The sequence below is a fragment of the Heloderma suspectum genome, chromosome 2 (assembly GCF_057233095.1).
Source record: "Heloderma suspectum isolate Gila_16-S chromosome 2, 16-S_ref, whole genome shotgun sequence".
In the NCBI taxonomy this organism is placed as follows: Eukaryota; Metazoa; Chordata; class Lepidosauria; order Squamata; family Helodermatidae; genus Heloderma; species Heloderma suspectum.
Genome location: NC_139459.1, coordinates 43,206,880 through 43,223,977, shown reverse-complemented (window position 1 = coordinate 43,223,977; position 17,098 = coordinate 43,206,880). Strand labels below are relative to the sequence as shown.

The 17,098-nt window shown below is 40.0% G+C and overlaps 1 protein-coding gene across 1 annotated transcript in view; it reads left to right on the top strand.

Moving 5' to 3' along the window:
- The window catches only part of ADAMTS6 (ADAM metallopeptidase with thrombospondin type 1 motif 6), a 246,125-nt gene that overhangs the window by 160,538 nt on the left and 68,489 nt on the right, over positions 1-17,098 (top strand). The window contains exons 13-14 of the mRNA XM_084833322.1: positions 10,311-10,456; positions 16,277-16,340. Of these exons, the coding sequence (XP_084689448.1) occupies positions 10,311-10,456; positions 16,277-16,340 (210 nt within the window). The remainder of the gene's footprint in view (positions 1-10,310; positions 10,457-16,276; positions 16,341-17,098) is intronic.

Sequence of the window (17,098 nt, the reverse complement as noted above, 5' to 3'; positions counted from 1 at the left end):
CTTAAAGCTTCAGGTAGTGATGAAGCTGTCTTTCATTATCTCTTTCCTTCCTTGTTCTCCATGAAGAACAATTGAGTATCATGCTTCCAGCACCTTTTACACATTATATTTCACATAACATATCTCATACAAGAAACAGTGTTGTACAGTGAATAAAATGTTGGACTGGAACTGAGGAGACCCATATTCAAATTTCCAGCCAAAACATGAGCTCACTGGTTTACTTTAGGCCATTCTTAAACTACCTCACCAGAGTTGTTGTGAGGAAAAAATAGGGAAAACTCTTGAGACCCTTTGAGGCAGAGTAGAATGTAACTGTTCAGGGTCTATGTATGTGAGAGAGGGAAAGATTCTATTGTCTATTAGTGATACTTCCCCTAACAAAGGAAGAACTGTAGAAAGTATTTTAGAACTGTTTGCCTCTGGAGTTTCTGTGGGGGTCAGTTCAGTTTATATTTGCATTCCAATTCAAACTACCACTGTGGCAGTTTGGGGTACCTGATTAGGGCTAAAGCCATCTTGATTGAATCTTGAATCAAGAGTCTGAACTTGTTATATGTCTGATAACTAACCACCTGTCAGAAGGTAACCACCTCAGAAGGTGGTTCTGACTAACCACCTGTCAGAAGGTTCTGAGGTAACCACCTCAGAAGGACTAACAGCCTCATTTTCTTACATTGTTTGTTAGGCTGTCATAAGTCTGAATGTCTGTGTATGAATTTAATTAATGATGTGCCAAAATGCGTAATAATTGTATTTTATCATGGGATTAGTTGTCCTTTAGCCATTATGATATACAAAAAAGGGCATGTTGATGGCAGCCTTTAGGGAAATTCTATGAAATAGTAATATTGCTGGGGGCTATCCCGTCTCTCTTTCTAGCACAGATGTGATAGAAGTAATACTGTTAGGAGAATAGAGGATCCCAGCAACTTAATTTCTTTTTAACAACTACTTGATGTAGTATAGGGCACTATCTCCAAATCTTTTATTAATAGGACTCATGTAGAATATTTTGGATTAATTAAGAACCCTCAGCTGAAAGTCTGCCCCTACCTTAATCTCTTAAAGTAATAGCAATCAATGTACTTCCTTTTGTGAATAAAATGAAGGAGTTTTTGTGCCTGCAGTGGGGAGCAGAGTTGCAGGGAGACAGAGGATGAGAACACACACACACACCTGGGTGGAATAGGCCACAGCCTTATTGCTTACACAGCTTCCATGCATTTGGCAAGGACTTTTTCCAATGTTGCTGGCTGTGAATCTGCCCAGGTAGCTTGCTGGGTGACTGGGAAGAACAATGGCTTGAGATAGCAAATGGTGTGAGCCACTCAAGATGCCTGCTACCACAGACCTGGCGCCCAAGCTGTGTGGTTACCAACTACACTACCCCAGCAGCTACTGTCCCTTCCCCACCATACTAAAGGGTACCTAAAGGTAAGGACTGGACTTCCAGTATTTTAATATTATCATGGAGAAAGTGTGTGTCAGTTACAAATATGATGAAGTTAAATCAAGCACTACCTCAGATATACCCAGTACTATTTGATGACCCAGTAGCAATGCTCTTGACATCCATTTATGGTTATTGAAAATCTGTTTTGGAATCAGTTGATATGGAGACATGTAACTTGGGACTTTAATTATCTCTTGAAAGAAAAGCAGGATATTTATTTAGCAGCATCACTTGGAACTTAGGGTTCTGAACCACTTATATTTTAGTTGATTCATTATACAAGTTTTAATTGATTGATCAGTTAAATTTTGCTTATTGTGATAATATCAATGCATTTTTAAAATAAGGTATTATGTCTGCCTTACTCTTACATGTGGCTTCTAGTGGTCTCTATCTAGATTGCTGATCAGGTTCAATAGTGCTGTAGCACCTGGTATTCTCAGAACATTTACTGGACCCTAGACTGGATTCTTTAAAGCAACCATACAAAGTGGGACACAGAGTCACGTGTTTACACACACTCACAGATAGCAAACACAGATACCCACACCATGTCCTCTCCCTTCAAGCCAAGGGCTGGCACATAGAATCCCAGTGAGCCTTTTTTCACCCTTCACCCAGGTCCTGATGAAACAGAAGAGGTTGTTGCCACTGTGCCTCCTGCTCCATACCTTCCCAAGTCTTGCTGCTCACCTTCCTCATCCACCTGGGGGGTGTCTCCACAACAATGGAAGGAGAAGCCAATGGTGGCTTACCTGGATTTTTCAAGGAGCTGGCTTTGGTCCATGCAGGGCTCCACAAATGAGTGCACCGCACCATTCTAAGTCCCTTCACAGGAACATACTTCCAGGTGGGATGGGGGGATTGGAGTGAATGTCATCAGACTGGCAGGGGCTGATCAACCAGTCCAAGAGGCTTACCCCCCCCCAGTGCAAGAGGCTTACCCTGTCCTTCCTTACATCTGACAAAGCTCGAACGATCAAAGCTTCGATGCTTCGCATTAATTACTCCAAAGCAAACATTAAAGAAACACAGGTGCAGCCTTCTTTCTCCCCTAAAGCTCCTGATACCACGAACAATTGAAGCTTCACATTAAATAGCACTTATAGCTGAGAAAGCAACTTTGACATAGCTCTACACAGCCCTTGAAGCACCATGGCTCCAACCAGCCCCCTGTCTAATCCCCATTCTCCTTTCCACTGAAGCTCCCGATGCTGCAAAGGATCTAAGCTGTGAAATAATTACTTCTGAAAGGCAAGGAAGCAAACATCAAAGACACACAACTTTGACATTAAGGTTCCTAAATGCATTATTTTAGTGCATGGGAATCTCAGCAACTTCTGGAGTGCTCATTTCAGGAACAAGCTTCATTGATCACAATGGAAGTTACTTCTGAGTAGACAGACACCCATATGTTTGTGCTCAGGAAGGCAGGGATGGGAAACCAGCCTCCTTCCTAATCCGATGCAGCACAGGGTCAAAGGTGCGAATTAGTTACTTCCGAACAGCAGTAAACCAATCAACAGAGAATTGTAGCTTTGAGATGGCACTTTATAGCCTTTAGGGAATTAGTGCTTTAAAATGTGCTATTTTGATGGAGGGGGATCGCTGTAAATTCTGAAGTGTGCATTCAGGGGACAAGCCTGATTGACCACAATGGGAGTTACTTCTGAGTAGAAACTAATTGGTTTGTGCTGGGAAACACAGAGACAGGAAATACCCCTTGACCGGGGTCATGGTGAAAGGCACACCCCTAGGCAGGGCCAGCATACCCAAGGTAAATATGGGGGTTGGGGCACACAACTATACTGCAGGAAAAGAATCGACTTAAGGAAAAGAATCAAACTTAAAGTAGTCTCAGGAAATCTGGGTTTTCCTCGAAAAGCTCCAGGGTGGATGTGGGATGGCCACGACATCATGCGCCCCGAACAATATCAAAACGGAGCCAGCTCGCAGCAAATTCACCATGGAGACACCCCCCTGCTGTGAGGCAAGATTAAAGTCCTGTTTGCTTCAGCAGGTGAGAGAGGAGGGGGAAAGTGATGGGTTTCAGGAAGGAACAGAACAGGAAGACTCAAGTTGAGATACAGCTTCAGAGAACCAGAAGGCAGTGATCCATCATGATTAACAGAGCCCAGGAAATAATTGGGGAAGGGTTTAAATAAAGTTTGATTGCTAGGAAACTCACTGATTGATTGCACAGTAAATCAGTTAAAAGTGACAGCTCAGTTGAAAACACTTCACTATAACATGCCATTAATCTGACACTACTATGTCATTAATCTAATCTACATAACTGAATTTTATGTTAAATAGGAAGGAAAATCACAGATTTTCCCTTCACGGATCATTGCCTTGTTGTGGCGAAGGGGCTTGCGTAACTCAGTGAAGCCATAAGCTATGCCGTGCAGGGCCACCCAAGACGGACAGGTCATGGCAGAGAGTTCTGACAAAATGTGGTCCACTGGAGAAGGAAATGGCAACCCACTCCAGTATTCTTGCCAAGAAAACCCCATGGAACGTATCACAAGGCTAAAAGATATGACGCCGGAAGATGAGCACCTCAGGTCGGAAGGTGTCCAATATGCTACTGGGGAAGAGCAGAGGGTATTTCCAAGTAGCGCCAGAAAGAGTGAAGCGGCTGGGCCAAACCCGAAAGGACACTCAGCTGTGGATGTGTCTGGTGGTGAAAAGAAAATCCGATGCTGTAAAGAACAATATTGTTTAGGAACCTGGAATGTCAGATCAATGAATCAAGGTAAGCTGGAGGTGGTAAAACATGAGATGGCAAGATTGAACATCGACATCTTGGGAATCAGCGAACTAAAATGGACAGGCATGGGCGAATTTAATTCAGGTGACCATCATATCTACTATTGTGGGCAAGAATCCCTTAGAAGAAATGGAGTAGCACTCATAGTCAACAAAAGGGTGGGAAAAGCAGTACTGGGGTACAATCTTAAAAATGATAGAATGATCTCAGTACGAATCCAAGGCAAACCATTCAACATCACAGTAATTCAAGTCTATGCCCCAACCACTGAGGCTGAAGAAGCTGAGGTTGATCGGTTCTATGAAGACCTACAACACCTTCTAGAACTAACACCAAAAAAAGATGTCCTCTTCATCATAGGGGATTGGAATGCTAAAGTAGGAAGTCAAGAAATCACCGGGATAACAGGCAGGCATGGCCTTGGTGTACAAAATGAAGCAGGACAAAAGCTAATAGAGTTTTGCCAAGAGAACATGCTGATCATAGCAAACACTCTTTTCCAACAGCACAAGAGGCGACTCTACACATGGATGTCACCAGATGGTCAATATCGAAATCAGATTGATTATGTCCTTTGCAGTCAAAGATGGAGAAGCTCCATACAGTCAGTAAAAACAAGACCTGGAGCTGACTGTGGCTCAGATCATGAGCTGCTTCTTGCAAAATTTCGGCTTAAATTGAAGAACGTCGGGAAAACCACTAAACCGTTCAGGTATGACCTAAATCATATCCCTGATGAATATACAGTGGAGGTGAGGAATAGATTTCAGGGATTAGACCTGATACACAGAGTGCCTGAGGAACTATGGACGGAGGTCCGTAACATTGTTCAGGAGGCAGCAACGAAATCCATCCCAAAGAAAAAGAAATGCAAGAAAGCAAAGTGGCTGTCTGATGAGGCTTTACAAGTAGCTGAGGAAAGAAGGGAAGCGAAAAGCAAGGGAGAAAGGGGAAGATATACCCAACTGAATGCAGAGTTCCAGAGAATAGCAAGGAGAGACAAGAAGGCCTTCTTAAATGAACAATGCAAAGAAATCGAGGAAAACAACAGAATGGGAAAGACTAGAGATCTCTTCAAGAAAATTGGAGATCTCAAGGGAACGTTTTGTGCAAAGACGGGCATGATAAAGGACAAAGAAGGCAGGGACCTAACAGAAGCAGATGAGATTAAGAAGAGATGGCAAGAATACACAGAAGAACTATACAGGAAAGATCTGAATGTCCCTGATAGCCATGATAGTGCGCTCACTGAACTTGAGCCGGACATCCTAGAGAGTGAAGTCAAGTGGGCCTTAGGAAGCATTAGTAACAACAAAGCTAGCGGAGATGACAGTATTCCAGCCGAGCTATTTAAAATCCTAAAAGATGATTCTGTTAAAGTGCTGCATTCAATATGCCAACAAATCTGGAACACTCAACAGTGGCCACAAGACTGGAAAAGGTCAGTTTACATTCCAATTCCAAAGAAGGGCAACGCCAAAGAGTGTTCAAACTACCACACAATTGCGCTCATTTCACATGCCAGCAAGGTGATGCTCAAAATCCTACAAGCTAGGCTTCAGCAGTATGCGAACTGAGAACTACCGGAAGTACAAGCTGGGTTTAGAAAAGGCAGAGGAACTAGAGATCAAATCGCCAACATTCGCTGCATCATGGAGAAAGCAAGAGAATTCCAGAAAAACGTCTATTTCTGCTTCATTGACTACGCTAAAGCCTTTGATTGTGTGGATCACAACAAACTGTGGCAAATTCTTAAAGTGATGGGAGTACCAGACCACCTTATCTGTCTCCTGAGAAACCTGTACGAGGGTCAAGAAGCAACAGTAAGAACCAGACATGGAACAACCGATTGGTTCAAAATTGGGAAAGGAGTACGACAAGGCTGCATATTGTCACCCTGCTTATTTAACTTATATGCAGAGTACATCATGAGAAATGCCGGGTTGGATGAATCAGAGGTCGGAATTAAGATTGCTGGGAGAATTATCAACAACCTCCGATATGCAGACGATACCACCCTAATGGCAGAAAGCGAAGAGGATCTCAAGAGCCTCTTGTTGAGGGTGAAAGAGGAGAGTGCAAAAGCTGGTTTGAAACTCAACATTAAAAAAACTAAGATCATGGCATCTGGCCCCATCACGTCCTGGCATATGGAAGGGGCAGAAATGGAAGCAGTGACAGATTTTACTTTCTTGGGCTCCAAGATCACTGCAGACGGTGACTGTAGCCATGAAATTAAAAGACGCTTGCTCCTTGGGAGGAAAGCGATGGCCAACCTAGACAGCATAGTAAGAAGCAGAGACATCACCTTGCCGACAAAGGTCCGTCTAATCAAAGCTATGGTTTTCCCAGTAGTAATGTATGGCTGTGAGAGCTGGACTATAAGGAAGGCTGAGCGCCGAAGAATTGATGCTTTCGAACTGTGGTGCTGGAGAAGACTCTTACGAGTGCCCTGGACTGCAAGGAGGTCAAATCAGTCCATCCTAAAGGAAATCAACCCTGAGTGCTCATTGGAAGGACAGATAATGAAGCTGAAGCTCCAATATTTTGGCCACCTAATGCGAAGAGAAAACTCCCTGGAAAAGACCCTGATGCTGGGAAAGACTGAAGGCAAAAGGAGAAGGGGACGGCAGAGGATGGGATGGCTAGATAGCATCACGGATGCAATGAATATGAACTTGAGCACGCTCCGGGAGAGAGCGCAGGACAGGAAGGCCTGGCGTGCTATGGTCCATGGGGTCACGAAGAGTCGGACACGACTGAACGACTGAACAACAAAATCACAGAACTTCTTAGCCTCCTTTTGGTTCATATTTACCTGGTCTCTCCAAAAAAAGGAGGCTCCAACCGTTATCTTAGTATTGCTTGTTACTTCTAAACTGACTATTACCAGATCATCTCTGATAATTGTATGGAACTCCATCAGAATTTTAAAAAGCAGGAAAATTACTCTATTTACCTACTAGTAGGATGTATACTTGATTGAAGTGAGGAGGGAGCCAATCTTTATTATATCCCTTCAGTGCTGCCTAAATAATGTTACTAGCCATGGGGGCTTCTCACTAAATGAAAACATGATTTCCCTTTCCTCATTGTGTTGTTACGTGCAGCACCCTGGACTATGATGTTTACAGCCAGCTACACTAGCTAAGAGTAACAGTACATGTCATGCTAAATGTGCTTTTGCATTTCTGTTTACATGTGTTTTTAAAAATCAGCTGTGGTGGCCCTGATCTGGAGTGGGATAGTGATATGGAGGAGGGTAGTTTAACTTGTCCCCCCATGCTGTAATCCTGATAAAAATTCCCCCAAAGCTGGTATTTGGAACAGAGGGAAGCTGCCCTAGGCACAAATAGCAGCTTCCCATCTGGGCCAAATAGCAGATATGGAGACAGGTGATTTTCATCAGGTTCATGACATTTAAATCTAAGTTGACTCCAGACACAGGAAAGAATTCAGCAAAGTAGAAACACAAGCTATTCTTCTTTTAAATACTGGGATGACTTGCTTCATTTTCAAAGCTAAAGAGCTTTCAGATTTAATTTATAACAAGTGGAGGCCCATAATCAAATATTGTAATATTCAGGGCTCAAGCTAGCCTGGGCCAGGAACCTTGTAGCACTGTTTGGGGCTCTTAGGGATGAACTTTCCCCCCACCTTCTTGAAACTTCCTGCTGTGCTATATAGTGCTAAAGGGCTCAGGATCAAAACTGGTTACCAGCCCTGAACCTGGATGCTTTATTGGTGGGATGGAGTATAGAATGGGGAGGACATTTTTTTAACCTTGTGGTGCACTTTCTCCTGACTCTAACCTCATTTCCAGGATGCTATAGGCCAGGGCCGGGCACCTTGTGGCCCACCAGAAGTTGTTGAATTTCAACTCCCATCATCCATCTCCATTGGCTATGCCGTGTGCAGTCCAACAAAATTTGAAGGTCCACAAGTTGCCCACCCCTGCTATCAGCTGTTTGGGGCTCAAGCCGGCCAATACCAACTCTCACCTTCCATTTTCTTTCTCTCTCCCCCACCCCCATGTTTCTAACATGGATAGTCATAGGACTGTTTAGGTTTTTTCAAAAACTTTTCCTTTTCCTTTTTAAACTTAAGATACTTCATACACAGGGAGTCCCTCAAGTGTTTAGAAACCACTACTTTGTTTTTGTGTGACCCTGTTTCACTTCCAAACTGATATGTACTTGACCATCCAAATTTACCTTGAAAGGAAGGTTTCTTTCTGTCAATATCTAGATATATTCAGGTATACCTCTGTACCTGATGCCATGCCTCATGCAACATTGCCAGAGGTTTTGTATCCAAATATATATCCAAAGTAAAGATATTTACTGCATGCTATAAAACTGTGTACTAGAAATCGTTTCATGTATTGTGATTGATAATGATAGGCACAAACTTCATCAGTTTACCTCAATATCCTTTCCATTTTCTTAGAGTTCTAATTGTTTCTGGAATTATAAACTGGAAAGTGAAATAAATTGAAGTGGTTAAAGGGTTCCACATTATATATCTTCTTCTCCAGCCCACAGTAATACCTGAAGCCTGGATGGTACTGTGCCTATTTTTTTAATAAATGATATTGCTCAAGACATGGGTAAGCAATATTCCTTTTCGATGTCCTTAGCAACTTCTGCTAATGACTTTGAGTTGGATTCAGATTAACAGTGCAATCCTATGCATGTTTACTCACAATTCCATTGTATCCAATAGTCCTACTTCCTAGTAAGAGTGTTTAGGATTACAGCCTGATTTAGTTGAACTTAGTTTCCATTGAAATCAATGGTATTTAAGTTAAGTCATGAATAGCTTTGTTCAACTAATTTAGGTTTCTATCCTGCACACATTTCCCTGGGAGTAAATCCCATTGAACTAAGTGGGGCTTACTTTTGAATAGACACATATAGGATTGTGCTGAATCTGAACCCAGATAGTTTGGGGCAAGATTCTTGAATCAAGTTGGTTTGCACACACAAAACCCAACCCTGACCATTTCATAAAAGATAATGTGGTGTTATTTTGTACCATAACCACAGAGTTGGATCCCGGCTTAGTCGTGCTTAGAGTAAACCCATTGAACTCAATGGAACTAAAGTCCCATTGATTTCAATGAGTCTACTCGAAGCATGTCTAAGTCTGGATGCAGACTACAGTTGGTAGAATTTTTAGAATTTACTGGGTATGGTCAAAATGTTATTTTGACAGGACAAATTATTTCATTTTCTGCAGCATTCTTCTCAATTTTCTACAGTGAAACAGGACAGTCAAATTTAATCTTAAATCAGGACTGTAGGGCTTGGCTTAATCGGATGTGAATAAAGCATTCCAGCTCAAGTTATGTATTTAATACAGCTTTTGTCTCATACTAACCTGATGGCCCATCATACAAAAAATATTGCCACGTTTAAGGCTTAGCTGTTTGCCTATTTTAAAATTTCAGTCCATATGCTTATTTAGTTTCTGAACGACTGGCTAGTCAGTGAGCAGTAAGACATTTTTGTTTGTTTATTTCTAGTGTTTTGGCATTGCTTTTATTATGTCTGCAGTGTAAGTGTAGATGAAATACTGCTTCAAATTCCTTCTCCATTGTAACAGTATCCATAGTTTAGTGTTTTTTTAAAGGAAAAGCAATAACCCTCATAAAAATTCCTAACTGGAGAATTTTCCATGTTGTGCTGATAAACCATTAGTCCAAGTATAGGTGAGCCGGGTTTTTTTTTTAAAAAAAACACTCTTAAAATTATTTCTAATGTCTAAAGAAGATTTTCAGTGAGTTGCAATTTATACTAATGAGAGATGGTAAGGTTGTGTATGAAAAGAAAAATGCTGTCTTGTTAAACTTTTATGTGTGTTAGGGATTTATAACTCAGGCTTAGCTAAAGATAAATAACAAAAGCATTTGCCTTTACCATTGACTAAACATGGCTAAAGAAAGTGAAACATCTGTATGTTATCTATAAAAGGAACGCTGATGCCTATAATTGGTCAATGTCTGACCCATATATTTTTCTGTCCTGATAACTCTATCAGTTGAAAGCTAATTCTGTGTTTTCTATGAAATCTTTTCAGTGGTGTTATCAGGGAGAGTGCGTACCTTTTGGCACTTGGCCCCAGAGCATAGATGGGGGTTGGGGTCCCTGGTCAATATGGGGAGAGTGCAGCAGGACCTGCGGGGGAGGAGTCTCATCATCCATAAGACACTGTGACAGTCCAGCGTAAGTAGCTAAAGTAAGCCAGAGCCAGCAAAAAAAGGCATATTTGGAAATGTTTCAAAGTGTGGTTTCATATGTTATCTGTAAAAATGTTTCAGTACTGTACCAATACTTGTCTTTAAAACAGCAGACAGGATCAGCTATCCAGGAGGAGCTTACTTAACATACTTCCACATTTTAAAATATCTGCATTAAACATACACTATAAACATAGATTGTATATTTAACACGTAGCAGGTAATTTCTCCTTTTCACAGCTCCATTTATCTAAACCAATCTATCATCCCCACTTAATAAGCTAATTAAAATATGTTTCTGCTGTTCATATACAAAATAATTAGTTTTGCAAATGTATTAACATACAGACCAAATCTTTTAAATTATTTATCCCTATGAAACAATGATACTTTCTATAGATTACATAACATATCCAACAGCTAAAATATCCTTTTTTCTAGTAGCAATGTCTGTTCAGCCATGTAAATTCTTACTGCTCCCGTAAACTGCAAGTTTCTTTCTTTGCAATCCTGCCCCCTCCCTTATCTGGGAGTTAGTTGCCATTGTGCTCAGTGGGACTTACTTCTGAGTAGATATATATAGGATTGCACTGCCAGCGTTCCACACAGCTCCTTATTGTGTTGCCATAATTTAATTGGGAAAATTTTGTCTTCATTGTTCTTAATTACATTATTATCTTCTTATTGTTAAGAGCTCAAATAATGTTGTTATCTCTATTCTGGTGTCACAGTTCCAACCTGTTAGGTAATTGACATGCTATCTAATGATGGCACTAGAGGGTGCAAGCTTGCATTACAACCTTTTCTTGCCAAGAGCTCTGCACACATACATATACATTTGTGTATGACCCCCTCCCCTAGTTGTAGATTTCTATGAACTGTGAAGTCTTGTGCTGAAGAGCTAATAACACAAACCTGTAATAAAGACTACTGCTTTTCTCTAAATCTGCCATTGTAACCAGGCTCTTCCTCCCTTGCTTCAAAGAAGATTAGGGTTCCTTCTTCTTGTCTAGTTAGATAAATATCAGTTAACAGCTGCTTGAGAGCAAATGTTGGACACTGCAGCCATCTTGGAGCCCATTTCAGCTGTTACACATTTCTTGTACATAAACACTTTTGTGCAGGAAAAGCATGAAGATAGGAAAGAAATGACCACCATCTGAATTAATAGTCATAAATATGTACATACATTGGAAAACTAATTACTATTGTAAAAACAGGTATACAACATTGTTATGAGGCTGATAGACTAATATGATCTGATAGGGCTCATGAACTGTGAACATATAACTATGAAAAAATAACTTGAAATGTTCACTTTCAAATGCTCCAAAGTTTTCACGAATAATGGTCAATTCCTTGACTTTCAGTGGGGATGGCAGTTTTCATGTCCACTCAGCAGTTGCCTTCATAAATCTTTATAGAGTAAGAATTATCAGTGCAGGCGGAATCTCTCTCTTGCAGTCAAAAAGGATAATGCCACAATTGGCAATCATTTTATGTAGGACAATAATAGATATTGTTATGCATATGAATCTGTCCAAAGCTAAACCATAGGACCACATGAGCCTCTCCCCTCTCAGCAGCCTTTTACTAGCCTGGATGGAGCTGTGCGTGCTCAGCAGCTGGCCTCTAAGTGGGGGTTGCCTCCTTGCAGCCAATAGACAGTGTGGACTCATAATTGCCTTGACATCTTTCATATTATTGTGTGCTCATCTTGCTATCTTCATATCTCCTTGCTTCTCATACAGTATCTATTCCTTTGCTATTCCTCAGGCAACCTGCGTTTGCATCTGCTCACTGCTTCCTTTTCACTCATAAGCTTCCTCGCAAGTTTTTCTTTGCCCCCTCAAGAGCTTGAGCCAAAAAGCAGCATGAAACCAATTCACTCTTTGACCCAGTTCATATAATACTCCCCCTCACCCCCTACACACAAGCTTTTCCAACCATTCCCAGGTTTGAAATCATGTGGAGAAACATATTTTGTTAACTGGTTACAGGTACAGCCAATGTAAGTTCCTGTGATCGCAATGACTGGGGAAAGTATTGCTGCAATCATGAAATGCTCATTTTCATGGGTAGTTAACTCACAATATGTTTCTTCATATCAGTACATATGCTGTTGTCATAAACCAAAATAGTAGTGATAGCTACTTGTCCCAGATGAGGAAGTGGCACAGCCTCCAAATAGAAAAAAAAAAAATTCAGAAGGTAGAAATCTCCTAATGTCAAGATCCAATCAGGAAAAATGAAGAGAAAAAAAGAGGAGTGTTAAATTTCTTGAAATGGAATCGTAGGAGGAATAATCTTACAGAAGAAAAGAAGCACTGTGTCTACGTAGCCTTTCTCCTGTATCAGCAGAATGTTTGTGCTTTGTCCAGTCCAGCCCTCTTGCATGCTTTTGTTGGCTAACCCTTATGATCTGAACAATAGCTTGGTTGCATATATAGGTCCCATATCAGTGCTGGCTTGCCATGTGAAACTCTACCATATAACCCTTTTTCCTGTTTTGGTTACAATAGAAGGTGCAGACACACCTCAGATCTCCATGGGATCCAGATTTTGCAGCCTTCTACATTTGGAAGAGGAGAGTGAAACAGCCATTGTACCAGCACCAAAAATGACAAGGAATGAAAGCAAAGACACCTGAAGATAATTCAGGATGGAATCATGGCAAACTCTTATAAGTGCCTTCTTACCTTTGCAACACTGATTATTCCCCAAGTTGTCCCCTCCCCAGAGAATGTTCTAGAGGAGCACAATATAGTTCCATCTTGGTATAGTTCCAATACCTGGGTGAGAGCCAACCTATGCCACTGAGCATCTTGGAGGAAGGATGGGATGCAAATAAACAACATACTTTAATTCAGATAAATCAGTTTGAAGAGGGAAGGGAAGAATGAGATTATTGAGAGAATACCGATGACAGCAAAGCAACCTCACTGCAAGAGTGTTTGTGGCACAGGCTATTCAAGGTAGCTAGTTTATCCCAGGTTGTAGAGAGGAGCTCTTTCCTCCTTCCACCATGTGATCTCACAGCACTATAGTCCCAGATCCACTTTTTGATATCCTTCTAATTTTTCCCTGTTCCCCAGTATTTTCTCCCTCTGGATTTGTCCACATATAGGCAAAATTGAGGGGCAAAGCAAAATCTGTGTAACCTGAAAACCTCTTTACACCATGGGCTGCAATTCTTGGCATTACCAAGAGTAATTTTTGGAATACCCTGAAACTAACTGCCTTTTACAAATTGGAGGCAGTGCATTCTGGCAAGACGGCAATATCAGTTTCTAGGAGCCCTTGAAGATACAATATCAAGTGGCAATTCATCAGATTTTTTGGAATATAACAGTTCTGTTTTACATTCAAGTTCAGCACTCCAACTTTGTAATATCGACTATAATTACGTGCTGGGACATTTATATTTATCCATCACTTTTGCCTTGTTAATGTCCAGTAATACCAACTACACTTTCATGTTCCTGCTCTTTATTTTCCTTGCATTAGTCCTCTAATGCAATGTTGTCCCTGTATCAGCTCTTACAGAAATCCTTTCAATGAGACCTGGCTGCTAAATCCTCCTGTATGCTTTGGGGAGCTTGAAGCTCTGCTTTTTTATAGCATGGCTCTACCCTTCATCTTGCTCCTGAACTTCATAGGACTGGACATTCCTTTCTCATCTTCACTGCTGCAAAACCCTTGGATGCTCAGAATTCAGAGTAGTCCCACTGGTTTCACTGAATGTATACTGGGGTAATTTGTTTTAGGGTCCATTCAGCATCTGCTGCTAACATCAAAAAAGTTATTTTCTCCTCCTCAACACCAGCATTAAGAGCCATTGGGATCTATAAAATATGTGTTAAGGCTTACCTTAAATCATTGTTTTCATACATAACAGTATACTTCCGTACATTTAAAAACACAATGGTGAAATTAATTAGGCTCTGGGAAGAAAACCAGTCTAGGTGTGCATGGACATTTCCCATCATCTGTAACAGTGTTCACCTTCACATAGAAGAAAGCAAGAAAGCTAGAAAGCTGCAGTGCATACTACTCTGTGCTCACTTTCTGACCCTTTGGATCTAAAGCAATTTCATTTAACATCAGTGGGCACATTCGGTTACAGTTAAGCACCTTTAAGTCCCATGTGTTTAATTTTCCCCTCATCGAAATGGACAGGGCTTGAAAGTGTTTAACCTGGCTGAATCATGCCCATTATACTTGGCCCTTCAATAATCTTAAAATAAAATAATTACTGAGTGACAATAATTGTATTCAGTTTGCATATTACATGGTTTTATGGAACTATGTTTATCAGATTATAACCACCATGTAATAGCTTGATTTTGTGACCAGAAGTCACAGAGAGTGATATTATATCATAACATCACATTAAATAATAAATGGGTGAATTATGGTTTAGGACAAGAGGCCAGATTATACTTTAATCCCATTTAACCCTAGAATGTTGTGATAACTATCCCATCACCTGGTCATGTCATTGTGCCCGGATTCTCTTTCAATATCACTTTTGGAAATAATTCAGTTCTGCAAACTCATTGTAATAAATACTTTAAAATATAAATGTATCTTTCACTTTGTTAATATGTGATTCAAATATTCTGGGGTTTACCTGGGTGAAGTGTCCCACTGAACTCAGCGGGGCTTACTTCTGATATGTATAGGATTGCACAGTGAATTCAAGTAACTTTTTTTTTTAATTAAAAAAAGAGAAGCCAAAATTGGGGGAAAAAACTACCTTAAACACGTTCAAAGACTTGAACTTGCCCAATGAGGTTTTTGAACAGGATGTCCTAATGTAATATCACAAACTATTCTTGAAACTTCCCTCAGGTTTAGAAGTAATTTGCCATTCAGATTTTGGGTGCTACTATTCAAGAGACATAAGCACAAAGCTCCTTTGAATGTTCAGAACTAGTTGCACAGTACCTTGGAACCTGGCTAGTATTACATATTTGAAAATAAAACTGAAAATAACCTAAATTTTTAACTGACCCTGTTTTTAGCTATCTATAGCAACCCTAGTGCATTGTTAAAATTAAAAAGAATGAACTACTCTACGTGAAATATCAGCCATTTAGGCCCTAGTTTTTCTATTAACAAAGACAAGTAAACTAAATTGTTCTATCAACTTAAGTTGTAAATACATTGGCTCCTTAAAAATGGCAGCTGTCAGTGTGTCTCCATCAGATTGGTTCCAATACTGTAAATCCAAAGAAACATCACTGATGTTAATTTATTTTCCCCAGATTTACAGTTATGGTAGTGAAATCAGAAGCAGGCATTTAGATACTAGAGAATAGCAGCTTGACTGTAATAATAGAAAAGTAGTATTTTCTTAATTTTGATTAATCTTAGACCGATATGAAAATGGTCTGCACCAGCAAAGCTTAGGTCTTAGAGTAATGAGTTGCACTAAAGCAACACTACAAGCTATGGCACTATCAGTATTACATGTTTTCACTGATGCAGCATATAGATGTTTAGAATTAATTTAGTACATTAGAATAATATACAATGTTTCCACATTTTTTCTGATTTTAGTTGGCATGAAAATAAAAATAAAGAGAAGAAATTGTATTTTACCTTCATTTTCTACAGAATCTAATTTTATAAATATATATAAATGCCAGTTTGGTTATTATTACTTAAATCTGAAGTTTTAAAAATGAACAGTAGCATTGACTGAATTGGTAAAGAACTGTAAAAAATGCATTCCTTTATATGATTTTTTCACTGTTACTTCCTATGTACATATTCATAAAATTTATACTGTTTTTTCCAGGCCTTCTGGTGGAGGAAAATATTGTCTTGGAGAAAGGAAACGATATCGCTCCTGTAATACTGATGTGAGTAAATAAGAGTTAATGTAAAATGTAACAAAATATCTCCCCCACCCCAAGAATAGAGCAGATTTTAAAGAGGACAATTCTCTTAATTGCGTAATTATATAGAAATAGAAAGAAAAAGCACTGACAGACCTGAGGTCTTCCAGTATTTAATACCAATGCAATAAGACCAGAATTTATGGATCTTGTAGATACTATAGAGGATTGACACATGGAAATATTATGGTAGGAACCAAAGATCATCATAGGATGCGTACATATGTGTGGAGACATAATGCTTCCCATCCGAAGCATTCTATCTGTATCAACATTCAACTCTGTGGAAGTTCAGAAGTACAGCTACGCTAATGAGAAATAAGAAACATTTAAGAGACAGTGTCCTTCCTAGGCCCCAAAGCATGGGTAATCAGGCTTTACGTATTTATCTAAACCATTTGTAACCTGTCTATCTACTAAGGGATTCAAAGCAGTATTTACATAAATATATAAAGTGTAATTGAACCATTGATAGAGCAGCTCACATCTATAGTTTAAAAATAAATGCAAATACAGTAAAAATTAAGGGGAAGTGAGATACAGGGGATGTTCTTGTTAAATGCCTAGGGAAAGTTATAAAAATTGAGTCTAAAAGTCTTTGAAAATCTTAGCTAAAGAATTTGAGAATACTGGGACTACCACTGAAAAGAACATGTGCTGGATCCCTGCCAGTTTAAACTTTTATGATCAGTGAACATAAGCAAGGTGCCACCTGCAGATCT